The sequence below is a fragment of the Pseudophryne corroboree genome, chromosome 4 (assembly GCF_028390025.1).
Source record: "Pseudophryne corroboree isolate aPseCor3 chromosome 4, aPseCor3.hap2, whole genome shotgun sequence".
NCBI lineage: Eukaryota > Metazoa > Chordata > Amphibia > Anura > Myobatrachidae > Pseudophryne > Pseudophryne corroboree.
The window spans coordinates 321,310,345-321,323,794 of record NC_086447.1 but is presented as its reverse complement, the minus strand read 5'-3'; the positions used below and the strand labels follow the sequence as shown (position 1 = coordinate 321,323,794).

Below are 13,450 nucleotides of genomic sequence, written 5' to 3'. Positions count from 1 at the left end.
CATTATGGTATGCAATTATTCCAAAATACGGAAAAATCCGATATCCAAAATACCGCTGGTCCCAAGCATTTTGGATAAGGGATACTCAACCTGTATACATAATCACCCTTTGTTTAAAACAAATGCCACACTTACCTTAGATGAGATTATTCTGTTGTCTGCAAATTTTTGAGGAACATAATGGCCATGTTGAGGGAACCTGTTTGCCACATAAACTGTCCGCGTTTCACTATGATTTGGTGGATCGCAGCCCTAAAATAGAAACATAACACGACACGGTTAAATACATTCAGTAATAAAACAAGTAAGTACTGCCTGCAGTAAAACAGTAGGCAGTAAGGGGACAATTATATTCACGGTGATGTATGGCTTCTAATACATCGCACATTTCATGGGCACACCTAAGGAGTGGAGTGTGAGGGAAAATGTGTGATGCTGGTGGCCACAAGATTCCAGCGTTCCATCCTTTCCTGCAGCACTTTGCAGCCATCACTTTTAATTGAATTATGTCCGAAGATATTGTACATTATTTAAATAGATGCAAACATATATTGAGGTGAAAATACAGACACAATACATGGCATCTCATATGCCCCAGTCTCAATGCGGCTAAATCAGAGACACAAAGGGAACGTCCCAATTAACTCAGGCCAACATGAGAGGCGGATGCTGCCATCGTCACGGTGCATGAAAGCCGGCAATGGTATCGGAATTTACTCTCCTATCGTTGTCCAGATCTATGGATTTTAGTACGCAACATTATGGCAAATCTGGCAGTACCAGAAATGTAGCATATAGCCATACTTAACTCACATCCGCAGGTAAATCACAGCTATTTGGATTAGCCCCAAAGCTTAAGAGACAAAATAAGAATTTACTTACCGATAATTCTATTTCTCATAGTCCGTAGTGGATGCTGGGAACTCCGTAAGGACCATGGGGAATAGCGGCTCCGCAGGAGACTGGGCACAAAAAGTAAAAGCTTTAGACTAGCTGGTGTGCACTGGCTCCTCCCCCTATGACCCTCCTCCAAGCCTCAGTTAAGATACTGTGCCCGGACGAGCGTACATAATAAGGAAGGATCTTGAATCCCGGGTAAGACTCATACCAGCCACACCAATCACACCGTACAACTCGTGATCTGAACCCAGTTAACAGTATGATAACCGTAGGAGCCTCTGAAAAGATGGCTTCCAACAATAAAACAACCCGATTTGTTTGTAACAATAACTATATACAAGTATTGCAGACAATCCGCACTTGGGATGGGCGCCAGCATCCACTACGGACTATGAGAAATAGAATTATCGGTAAGTAAATTCTTATTTTCTCTGACGTCCTAGTGGATGCTGGGAACTCCGTAAGGACCATGGGGATTATACCAAAGCTCCCAAACGGGCGGGAGAGTGCGGATGACTCTGCAGCACCGAATGAGAGAACTCCAGGTCCTCCTCAGCCAGGGTATCAAATTTGTAGAATTTAGCAAACGTGTTTGCCCCTGACCAAGTAGCTGCTCGGCAAAGCTGTAAAGCCGAGACCCCTCGGGCAGCCGCCCAAGATGAGCCCACCTTCCTTGTGGAATGGGCTTTTACAGATTTTGGCTGTGGCAGGCCTGCCACAGAATGTGCAAGTTGAATTGTACTACAAATCCAACGAGCAATCATCTGCTTAGAAGCAGGAGCACCCAGCTTGTTGGGTGCATACAGTATAAACAGCGAGTCAGATTTTCTGACTCCAGCCGTCCTGGAAACATATTTTCATGGCCCTGACTACGTCCAGCAACTTGGAGTCCTCCAAGTCCCTAGTAGCCACAGGTACCACAATAGGTTGATTCATGTGAAACGCTGAAACCACCTTAGGGAGAAATTGAGGACGAGTCCTCAATTCCGCCCTATCCGAATGAAATATCAGGTAAGGGCTTTTATAGGATAAAGCCGCCAATTCTGATACGCGCCTGGCTGAAGCCAGGGCCAACAGCATTACCACTTTCCATGTGAGATATTTCAAATCCACTGTGGCAAGTGGTTCAAACCAATGTGATTTTAGGAACCCTAAAACTACATTGAGATCCCAAGGTGCCACTGGAGGCACAAAAGGAGGCTGTATATGCAGTACCCCTTTGACAAACGTCTGAACTTCAGGCACTGAAGCCAGTTCTTTCTGGAAGAAGATCGACAGGGCCGAAATTTGAACCTTAATGGATCCTAATTTTAGGCCCATAGACAATCCTGCTTGCAGGAAATGTAGGAAACGACCCAGTTGAAATTCCTCCGTAGGGGCCTTCTTGGCCTCACACCACGCAACATATTTTCGCCAAATGCGATGATAATGTTTTGCAGTTACATCCTTCCTGGCCTTGATCAGGGTAGGGATGACTTCATCTGGAATGCCTTTTTCCTTCAGGATCCGGCGTTCAACCGCCATGCCGTCAAACGCAGCCGCGGTAAGTCTTGGAACAGACGAGGTCCCTGCTGGAGCAGGTCCTTCCTTAGAGGTAGAGGCCACGGGTCCTCCGTGAGCATCTCTTGCAGCTCCGGGTACCAAGTTCTTCTTGGCCAATCCGGAGCCACGAGTATCGTTCTTACTCCTCTCCTTCTTATGATTCTCAGTACTTTTGGTATGAGAGGAAGAGGAGGGAACACATATACCGACTGGAACACCCACGGAGTTACCAGAGCGTCCACCGCTATTGCCTGAGGGTCCCTTGACCTGGCGCAATATCGGTCCAGTTTCTTGTTGAGACGGGACGCCATCATGTCCACCTTTGGTTTTTCCCAACGGTTTACAATCACTTGGAAGACTTCTGGATGAAGTCCCCACTCCCCCGGGTGGAGGTCGTGTCTGCTGAGGAAGTCTGCTTCCCAGTTGTCCACTCCCGGAATGAACACTGCTGACAGTGCTATCACATGATTTTCCGCCCAGCGGAGAATCCTTGCAGCTTCTGCCATTGCCCTCCTGCTTCTTGTGCCGCCCTGTCTGTTTACGTGGGCGACAGCCGTGATGTTGTCCGACTGGATCAATACCGGTTGACCCTGAAGCAGAGGCCTTGCTTGACTTAGGGCATTGTAAATGGCCCTTAGCTCTAGGATATTTATGTGAAGAGACGTTTCCATGCTTGACCACAAGCCCTGGAAATTTCTTCCCTGTGTGACTGCTCCCCAGCCTCTCAGGCTGGCATCCGTGGTTACCAGCATCCAATCCTGAATGCCGAATCTGCGGCCCTCTAGAAGATGAGCCTTCTGTAACCACCACAGGAGAGATACCCTTGTCCTTGGAGATAGGGTTATCCGCTGATGCATCTGAAGATGCGATCCGGACCATTTGTCCAGCAGATCCCACTGAAAAGTTCTTGCATGGAATCTTCCGAATGGAATCGCTTCGTAAGAAGCCACCATTTTTCCCAGGACTCTCGTGCACTGATGCACTGACACTTGTCCTGGTTTTAGGAGGTTCCTGACTAGCTCGGATAACTCCCTGGCCTTCTCCTCCGGGAGAAACACCTTTTTCTGGACTGTGTCCAGAATCATCCCTAGGAACAGTAGACGTGTTGTCGGAATCAGCTGTGATTTTGGGATATTTAGAATCCACCCGTGCTGACGTAGCACTACCTGAGATAGTGCTACTCCGACCTCTAACTGTTCCCTGGACCTTGCCCTTATCAGGAGATCGTCCAAGTAAGGGATAATTAATACGCCTTTTCTTCGAAGAAGAATCATCATTTCGGCCATTACCTTGGTAAAGACCCGTGGTGCCGTGGACAATCCAAACGGCAGCGTCTGAAACTGATAATGACAGTTTTGTATCACAAACCTGAGGTACCCTTGGTGAGAAGGGAAGATTGGGACATGGAGATAAGCATCCTTGATGTCTAGAGATACCATATAGTCCCCTTCTTCCAGGTAGTGATGAGCGGATTCGGTTTTACTCGGTTTTACTCGGTTCTCAAAACGGCATCTTATTGGCTCACGGATGTCACGTGTTTTGGATAGCCAATAAGATGCCGTTTTGAGAACCGAGTAAAACCGAGTAAAACCGAACCTCGCTCATCACTACTTCCAGGTTCGCTATCACTGCTCTGAGTGACTCCATCTTGAATTTGAACCTTTTTATGTAAGTGTTCAAAGATTTTAGATTTAAAATTGGTCTCACCGAGCCGTCCGGCTTCGGTACCACAAACAGCGTGGAATAATACCCCTTTCCCTGTTGTAGGAGGGGTACCTTGATTATCACCTGCTGGGAATACAGCTTGTGAATAGCTTCCAATACTGCCTCCCTGTCGGAGGGAGACGTTGGTAGAGCAGACTTCAGGAACCGGCGAGGGGGAGACGTCTCGAATTCCAATTTGTACCCCTGTGATACTACCTGCAGGATCCAGGGGTCCACTTGCGAGTGAGCCCACTGCGCGCTGAAATTCTTGAGACGGCCCCCCACCGTGCCCGAGTCTGCTTGCAGAGCCCCAGCGTCATGCTGAGGACTTGGCAGAAGCGGGGGAGGGCTTCTGCTCCTGGGAAGAGGCTGCATGGTGCAGTCTTTTTCCCCTTCCTCTGCCCCGGGGCAGGAACGAGCGGCCTTTTTCCCTCTTGCCCTTACAGGGACGAAAGGACTGGGTTTGAAAAGACGGTGTCTTTTTCTGCTGAGAGGTGACCTGGGGTAAAAAGGTGGATTTTCCAGCCGTTGCTGTGGCCACCAGGTCCGATAGACCGACCCCAAATAACTCCTCCCCTTTATACGGCAATACTTCCATATGTCGTTTGGAATCTGCATCACCTGACCACTGTCGCGTCCATAACGTTCTTCTGGCAGAAATGGACATCGCACTTACTCTAGATGCCAGGGTGCAAATATCCCTCTGTGCATCTCGCATATATAGTAATGCATCCTTTAAATGCTCTATAGTTAATAATATACTGTCCCTATCCAGGGTATCAATATTTTCAGTCAGGGAATCCGACCAAGCCACTCCAGCGCTGCACATCCAGGCTGAGGCAATCGCTGGTCGCAGTATAACACCGGTATGTGTGTATATACCTTTTAAGATATTTTCCAGCCTTCTATCAGCTGGTTCCTTGAGAGCGGCCGTATCAGGAGACGGTAACGCCACTTGTTTTGATAAGCGTGTGAGCGCCTTATCTACCCTAGGGGGTGTTTCCCAACGTGCCCTAACCTCTGGCGGGAAAGGGTATAGTGCCAATAATTTATTAGAAATCAGCAGTTTTTTATCGGGGGAAACCCACGCTTTATCACACACCTCATTTAATTCATCTGACTCAGGAAAAACCACTGGTAGTTTTTTCACACCCCACATAATACCCTTTTTTGTGGTACTTGTAGTGTCAGAAATGTTCAATGCCTCCTTCATTGCCGTGATCATGTAACGTGTGGCCCTACTGGACATTACGTTTGTCTCGTCACCGTCGACACTGGATTCAGTATCCGTGTCAGGGTCTGTGTCGACCATCTGAGGTAACGGGCGTTTTAGCGCCCCTGACGGTGTCTGAGACGCCTGAACAGGCACTAATTGATTTGTCGGCTGTCTCATGTCGTCAACAGTTTTTTGCAAAGTGCTGACATTGTCACGTAATTCTTTAATTACTACCATCCAGTCAGGTGTCGACTCCCTAGGGGGTGACATCACTAACACAGGCAATTGCTCTGCTTCCACATCATTTTCCTCCTCATACATGTCGACACAATCGTACCGACACCCAGCACACACACAGGGAATGCTCTGATAGAGGACAGGACCCCACTAGCCCTTTGGGGAGACAGAGGGAGAGTTTGCCAGCACACACCAGAGCGCTATATATATACAGGGATAACCTTATATAAGTGTTACTCCCTGTTATAGCTGCTGTATTTATATATTAGCTGCCAATAGTGCCCCCCTCTCTGTTTTACCCTGTTTCTGTAGTGCAGGACTGCAGGGGAGAGTCAGGGAGCCGTCCTTCCAGCGGAGCTGTGAAAGAAAATGGCGCTTGTGTGCTGAGGAGAAAGGCTCCGCCCCCTTCACGGCGGCCTTTTCTCCCGCTTTTTTCAGGAAACTGGCAGGGGATAAATGCATCCATATAGCCCAGGAGCTATATGTGATGCATTTTTTTTAGCCATATAAGGTTTTTATATCGTTTATATTGCGTCTCAGGGCGCTCCCCCCCAGCGCCCTGCACCCTCAGTGACCGGAGTGTGAAGTGTGCTGAGAGCAATGGCGCACAGCTGCAGTGCTGTGCGCTACCTTATTTGAAGACAGGAACGTCTTCTGCCACCGCTTTCTCCGGACCTCTTCGCTCTTCTGGCTCTGTAAGGGGGCCGGCGGCGCGGCTCCGGGACCCATCCAGGCTGAACCTGTGATCGTCCCTCTGGAGCTAATGTCCAGTAGCCAAGAAGCCCAATCCACTCTGCAGTCAGGTGAGTTCGCTTCTTCTCCCCTTAGTCCCACGATGCAGTGAGCCTGTTGCCAGCAGGACTCACTGAAAATAAAAAACCTATTTAAACTTTTACTTCTAAGCAGCTCAGGAGAGCCACCTAGCTTGCACCCTTCTCGTTCGGGCACAAAAATCTAACTGAGGCTTGGAGGAGGGTCATAGGGGGAGGAGCCAGTGCACACCAGCTAGTCTAAAGCTTTTACTTTTTGTGCCCAGTCTCCTGCGGAGCCGCTATTCCCCATGGTCCTTACGGAGTTCCCAGCATCCACTAGGACGTCAGAGAAATTTAAAACTGCAAATGGGTATCCTACATTTAGAGGTTCTCTGGATTACATTGTAACGTGAAAAGAAGATTCTGGAGGTATCACCATTATGCCATCATAACTGTGTATGGTAGGGTATCCTGCTTCACATATTCTGGGATTGTCCAAAAATCACACAGTTGTGTTAAATGTATATCACATATCAGGTATGTCCCTGACATTTCCAAACACACTCTCAGTCTGATTTGGCATATTCTGAATGAATTGTTGTAAGATCTCGTCTGCTTGGAAATGACCAGTCTGTACCCATCTTTGACTCCAATATTGAGAAGGTGAGGTTTGTTTAGAAAATGGAGTATATCTCGTGTAGTCTACAATTGCTCACATACATTTCAGCACTTTGGTCTCCCTGGCTCTATCAGAATGGAGCATCCTCTCCACTCTCCCATGGCCTCTGTCTGGGTCTTATTATTTAGTGCTTGCCAAACGGAGACTGCGCACATCTGCTCTCAGATAATTGTATTATATTCTATGATAATTGTTATCTTGATTGTCTTACACAGCTGCTCCCCACTTCTTGCTTCATATTTTTAAAAATCTTTCACGGTACTAAATGATAAAAAAAAAAAAAAAGGATTCTGCATGTGTCCAATATGATAGAAGAATCATAATTCTTTCACTTCAGGAGTCGTTTAATAAATGTAAAAGTGCTCTCTATCTACAATGATTATACATATCCCTCACCTTCAAAAAGCAAGTAGCCAGGGAGTGGAGTGGACAGAGAGAGAAGCAGGATAGTATGCACTGGAAGTTTGTTGCATGGTGGTATAATGCAAAAAGAAAAATAAATAAATAAATAAATAAATAAATAAATAATGGGAAAGGTGGGTGTCCATGGCAGCTATTCTACACCAGAACCCTTCACTGTGTGCAGTATGTGGTCATAAGGTAGACACTCACTAGGTGTACAGTGACTATGCATTGTGAGATCAGCCGGTGTTGGGATCGGTTTAATGTTCCTTAAAGCATATTACCCATGTGGGTTTAAGTACTTGTTCACAGTTTTAACACCTGCACAAGCGACGCCGAAAGTGACGGGAGATTATGGAGGCAATAATCAAATAGTCTCTTTTTCGTGCTGATCGCGCCCATAGAGGTCGGGTTTAGCCGAGCAGCTAAACCCAACCAAAGTGCTAGACACGATCGCAAAAAATAGGATTTTAATTACCTACCGTTAAATCCTTTTCTCGTAGTCCGTACAGGATACTGGGGTCCACATTAGTACCATGGGTTATAGACGGGTCCACTAGGAGCCATGGGCACTTTAAGAAATTAATAGCGTGGGCTGGCTCCTCCCTCTATGCCCCCCTACCAGACTCCGTGTAGAAACTGTGCCCGAGGAAACGGACATACTTTGAAAGAAGAATTTAAATTAACAGTGGTGAGATTCGAACCAGCACATACAAACAAGAGTAAAGCCATGCTAACCAAACTGAACAGGAACAGCAACAGTTGAACCAACAACATTACTTAACTTAGTAACAGGGCAGGAAACACGAAGCACTGGGCGGGTGCCCAGTATCCTCTACGGACTAACAGAAAAGGATTTACCGGTAGGTAATTACAATCCTATTGTCTCTTACGTCCTAGAGCAGTGATGGCTAACCTTGACACTCCAGCTATTGTTGAACTACACATCCCAGCATGCCTTGCATTTGTTTTAGCATGGCCAAATAGAAAATCTGATGCAGGGCATACTGGGATGTGTAGTTCAGCAACAGCTGGAGTGTCAAGGTTAGCCATCACTGTCCTAGAGGATACTGGGGTCCACATTAGTACCATGGGGATGTACCAAAGCTCCCAAACCGGGTGGGAGAGTGCGGAGGTTCCTGCTGAACCGATTGGCCTCTGAGGACCTTCAGTTTGGTCAAAGTATCGAACTTGTAGAACTCAGCAAACGTGTTCGATGCTGACCAAGTAGCTGCTCGGCAGAGCTGTAAAAGCCGAGACACCCCGGGCAGCCGCCCATGAAGAACCCACTGAACTAGTAGAGTTGGTCTGTACTTTCGGAACCGGCAATCCTGCCGAGGAATAAGCTTGCTGGATAGTAAGCCTGATCCAGCGAGCAACAGACTGCTTTGAAGCAGGACACCCAATCTTTTTTGGGATCATAGAGAACAGTGAGTAAGATTTTCTGTGACGAGCTGTCCTCTTCACGTAGATCCTCAAAGCCCTCACAACATCCAAGGACTTTGAGGTAGCAGAGGTGCCAATAAGCACCGGAACCACAATAGGTTGGTTGATATGAAACGCAGACACCACCTTAGGAAGAAATTGCTGACGAGTTCAGCTCTATCCTCATGAAAAACCAAATAGGGGCTTTTGTAAGACAACGCCCCCAGTTCAGACATGTCTTGCGGAAACCAAGGCCAACAGTGTAACAGTCTTCCACGTAAGTAACTTAACGTCAACCTCCTGTAAAGGTTCAAACCAGTCCGATTGCAAGAAACCACAACACCACGTTAAGATCCCAAGGTGCCGTGGGAGGCACAAAGGGCGGCTGGATGTGCAGAACCCCCTTCAAGAACGTCTGAACCTCAGGGAGGGAAGCCAATTGTTTCTGGAAGAAAATGGACAAGGCCGAAATCTGGACTTTCAAAAAGCACAAACATAGCCCCACATCTGACTGTTGAAAAATAATTTTTGTCACCTCCGACATTGCAGCTCTGCTCTTCGTTCTGCCCTGTCGGTTTATGTACGTTACAACCGTCACATTGTCCGACTGAACCTGAATGGCTTGATCTTGAAGAAGACGCAATGCCTGTAGAAGGGCGTTTTATATGGCCTTTAATTCCAGAATGTTGATCAGAAGAATGGCTTCCTGACTTGACCATTTTCCTTGGAACTGTTCCCCTTGGGTGACTGGTCCCCAACCTCTGAGGCTTTCGTCCATAGTTTACAGAATCCAATTTTGAATCCCGAACCATCGACCCTCAGTCAGGTGAGAAGTCTGGAGCCACCATAGAAGAGAAATCCTGGCTTTTGGTGACAGACGTATCCTCTGGTGCAAGTGAAGATGTGATCTGGACCATTTGTCCAACAGATACAGCTGGAATGGCCTGGCATGAAACCTTCCGTACTGCAGAGCCTAGTGAGAGGCTACCATCTTCCCCAGAAGGTGAATGCACAGACTCAGGTATCCGGGTTGGTTTTATGACATCCCACATCATTGACTGGATTACCAATGCCTTTTCTAAGGGAAGGAACACCTTTTGTTCCTCTGTATCCAGGATCATATTCCTAGGAACGGAAGCCTCCGTGTTGGTTCCAGGTGGGATTTTGGTAGGTTCAGAATCCATCCGTGATCCTGGAGAAGTCTGGTTGAGATGGCAATGCTGTCCAACAACCTCTCCCTGGAATGTGCTTTTATCAGCAGGTCGTCCAGGTATGGTATGATGTTTACTCCCTGTTTGCTGAGGAGAATCATCATCTCTGCCATCACCTTGGTAAAAACCTTGGTGCCGTGGAGAGCAAATGGCAGGGCCTGAAACTGGTAATGACAGTCCTGCAGAGCAAACCTTAGATACGCCTGATGAGGCAGCCAAATTGGAATGTGAAGGTACGCATCCTTGATGTCGAGAGACACCAGGAATTCCCAATCCTCCAGACATGAGATCACGATCTCAGAGACTCTATTTTGAATTTGAACACCCGTAAGTACTGGTTTAGTGACTTGAGGTTTAAAATGAGCCTTACCGAACAGTCTGGTTTTGGTACTACAAACAGGTTGGAATAATAAACCTTGTTTTGTAGGTGTAGTGGAATTGGAACAATGACCCGAGTCTGTACCAGTTTTTGAATCGCTGCCTGCAAAGTCAAACCTGCTTCTGGAGAAGCTGGTAAGCCGGATGTGAAGAATCTGGGAGTTCCTGAAATTACAGTCTGTATCCCTGTGCGATAAGCTCTTTGACCCAGGGATCTTGACATGTCGTCGCCCATATGTGACTTTAATAACGTAACCAGGCTCCCACCTGCCTGTCTTCCAGGCAGTGCGGTCCACCGTCACGCTGAAGGCTTTGAGGGAGCAGGTCCGTAGGTCTGTTCCTGAGAACCTGCAGCCGCGGGTTTTCTGGGTTTACTTTTACCGCCTCGGAAGGTTGTAGAAGAACCCTTGGATTTTCCTTTAAATTTTGCAGTCCGAAAGGACTGCAGAGTTAGAACAGAGTACATTTTCCTAGCTGGGATTGCTGCGGAAGGAAGGTATGTAGACATACCCGCCGTAGATTTGGATATCCACGTATCCAGTTCACCTCCAAAAGAGAGCCTCACCCGTGAATGGTAGGCTTTCCATACCTTTCCTGGAATCCTCAGTCCACTGGCGTAGCCACAAGCCTCTGCGTGATGACACTGCCGTGGCAGTGGTTCGTACATTGAGCAAACCAATTTCCTTTAAGGCCTCCACCATAAAGTTAGCAGAAACCTGAATATGCTGTAGGAGTAAAATAATCTCTCCCCGGGTAAAGAATCTAAGCAGTCAATTAGGTTACCTGACCACATAGCAATGGCCCTAGTGATCCATGCACAAGCAATAGTTGGTCTCTGGGCCACCCCGGCCGCAGTGTATAAAGATTTGAGAGTGGTATCAATCTTGCGGTCAGCTGCGTCTTTTAAGGATGCGGCCCCGGGTACCGGTAAGACTATCTTACGCGACAACCTGGACAATGATGTGTCCACAATTGCGGATTTTCCCATTTCTTCCTATCCTCCGCAGGAAAGGGAATGGAAGAAATCAGCCTTTTAGGGACCTGAAACTTCAAACAGGGAATTTAATTCCTTTGAAGCGGAGAAAGTAGCTGAGGATTTCTTTTTAGTGTTAAAATAAGATTCCTCTTCTTCATCTTCAGTTTTGTCAGGAATATGTAGGACAGATCTGATAGCCTCAATGAGGGCCTGTATACCCTGTGACAGGACAGCATCCTCCCCACTCGCATCCATTTCACCCTCCTCTGGATCCGACGTGTCAGGATCAGTATCACCCTGCATGATTTGGGCCAAAGTACGCTTTTGTGGGCAAATGGCGAGTGTGGGGTGCAGGCATGGGAGCTGAATCTCTATTTGTCAGGTCATCCATAGACTGCCGTAACAATTTTATCTCATTCTCAGTATGAGACAGCTTAGTAGAAATAATAAGATTTTACACTTACCGGTAAATCTATTTCTCGTAGTCCGTAGAGGATGCTGGGACTCCGTAAGCACCATGGGGAATAGACGGGCTCTGCAGGAGACATGGGCACTTTAAGAAAGACTTTAGACTCTGGGTGTGCACTGGCTCCTCCCTCTATGCCCCTCCTCCAGACCTCAGTTCGAGAAACTGTGCCCAGAGGAGATGGACAGTACGAGGAAAGGATTTTTGTTAATCCAAGGGCAAGATTCATACCAGCCACACCAATCACACCGTATAACTTGTGATAAACTACCCAGTTAACAGTATGAACAAACAACATAGTCTCGGTCCAAACCGATGAACTATAATATAACCCTTATGTAAGCAATAACTATATACAAGTCTTGCAGAAGAAGTCCGCACTTGGGACGGGCGCCCAGCATCCTCTACTGACTACTAGAAATAGATTTACCGGTAAGTGTAAAATCTTATTTTCTCTAACGTCCTAGAGGATGCTGGGACTCCGTAAGGACCATGGGGATTATACCAAAGCTCCCAAACGGGCGGGAGAGTGCGGATGACTCTGCAGCACCGATTGAGCAAACAGGAGGTCCTCCTCAGCCAGGGTATCAAACTTATAGATTTGCAAAAGTGTTTGACCCCAACCAAGTAGCAGCTCGGCACAGCTGTAGAGCCGAGACCCCTGGGCAGCCGCCCAAGACGAGCCCACCTTCCTAGTGGAATGGGCTTAACCGATTTCAGTAACGGCCATCCTGACGTAGAATGCGCCTGCTGAATCGTGTTACAGATCCAGCGAGCAATAGTCTGCTTTGAAGCAGGGCCGCCAACCTTGTTGGCTGCATACAGGACAAACAGTGCATCTGTTTTTCTGATCCTAGCCGTTCTGGCCACGTAAATTTTCAAAGCCCTGACCACATCAAGGGATTTGGAATCCTCCAAGTCACGTGTAGCCACAGGCACGACAATAGGTTGGTTCATATGAAAGGATGAGACCACCTTAGGTAGGAATTGAGGACGGATCCGCAACTCCGCTCTATCCATATGGAAAACCAGATAGGGGCTTTAATGTGATAAAGCCGCCAATTCCGAAACTCGCCTAGCCGAAGCCAAGGCTAACAACATGACCACCTTCCAAGTGAGATATTTCAACTCCACTGTTTTAAGTGGTTCAAACCAATGTGACTTAAGGAAACTTAACACCACGTTAAGGTCCCAAGGCGCCACCGGAGGTACAAAAGGAGGCTGAATATGCAGTACTCCCTTCACAAAAGTCTGTACTTCAGGTAAAGAGGCCAATTCCTTTTGAAAGAAAATGGATAAGGCCGAAATCTGAACTTTAATGGAGCCTAATTTTAGGCCCAAATTCACTCCAGTTTGTAGGAAGTGAAGAAAACGGCCTAGATGGAATTCTTCCGTAGGAGCATTCCTGGCCTCACACCAAGAAACATATTTTCGCCATATTCGGTGATAATGTTAAGACGTCACGTCCTTCCTAGCCTTTATTAGCGTAGGAATTACCTCACTCGGAATACCTATTTCCGCTAGGATCCGGCGTTCAACCGCCATGCCGTCAAACGCAGCCG

The 13,450-nt window shown here is 47.3% G+C and overlaps 1 protein-coding gene across 6 annotated transcripts in view; it reads right to left on the bottom strand.

Annotated features, from left to right (window-relative positions):
* The window catches only part of ATP11B (ATPase phospholipid transporting 11B (putative)), a 264,318-nt gene that overhangs the window by 177,849 nt on the left and 73,019 nt on the right, over nt 1-13,450 (bottom strand). For all 6 annotated transcript variants that reach the window (XM_063916334.1, XM_063916335.1, XM_063916336.1 and 3 more), the window contains exon 2: nt 136-252. In XM_063916334.1, the coding sequence (XP_063772404.1) occupies nt 136-252 (117 nt within the window). The remainder of the gene's footprint in view (nt 1-135; nt 253-13,450) is intronic.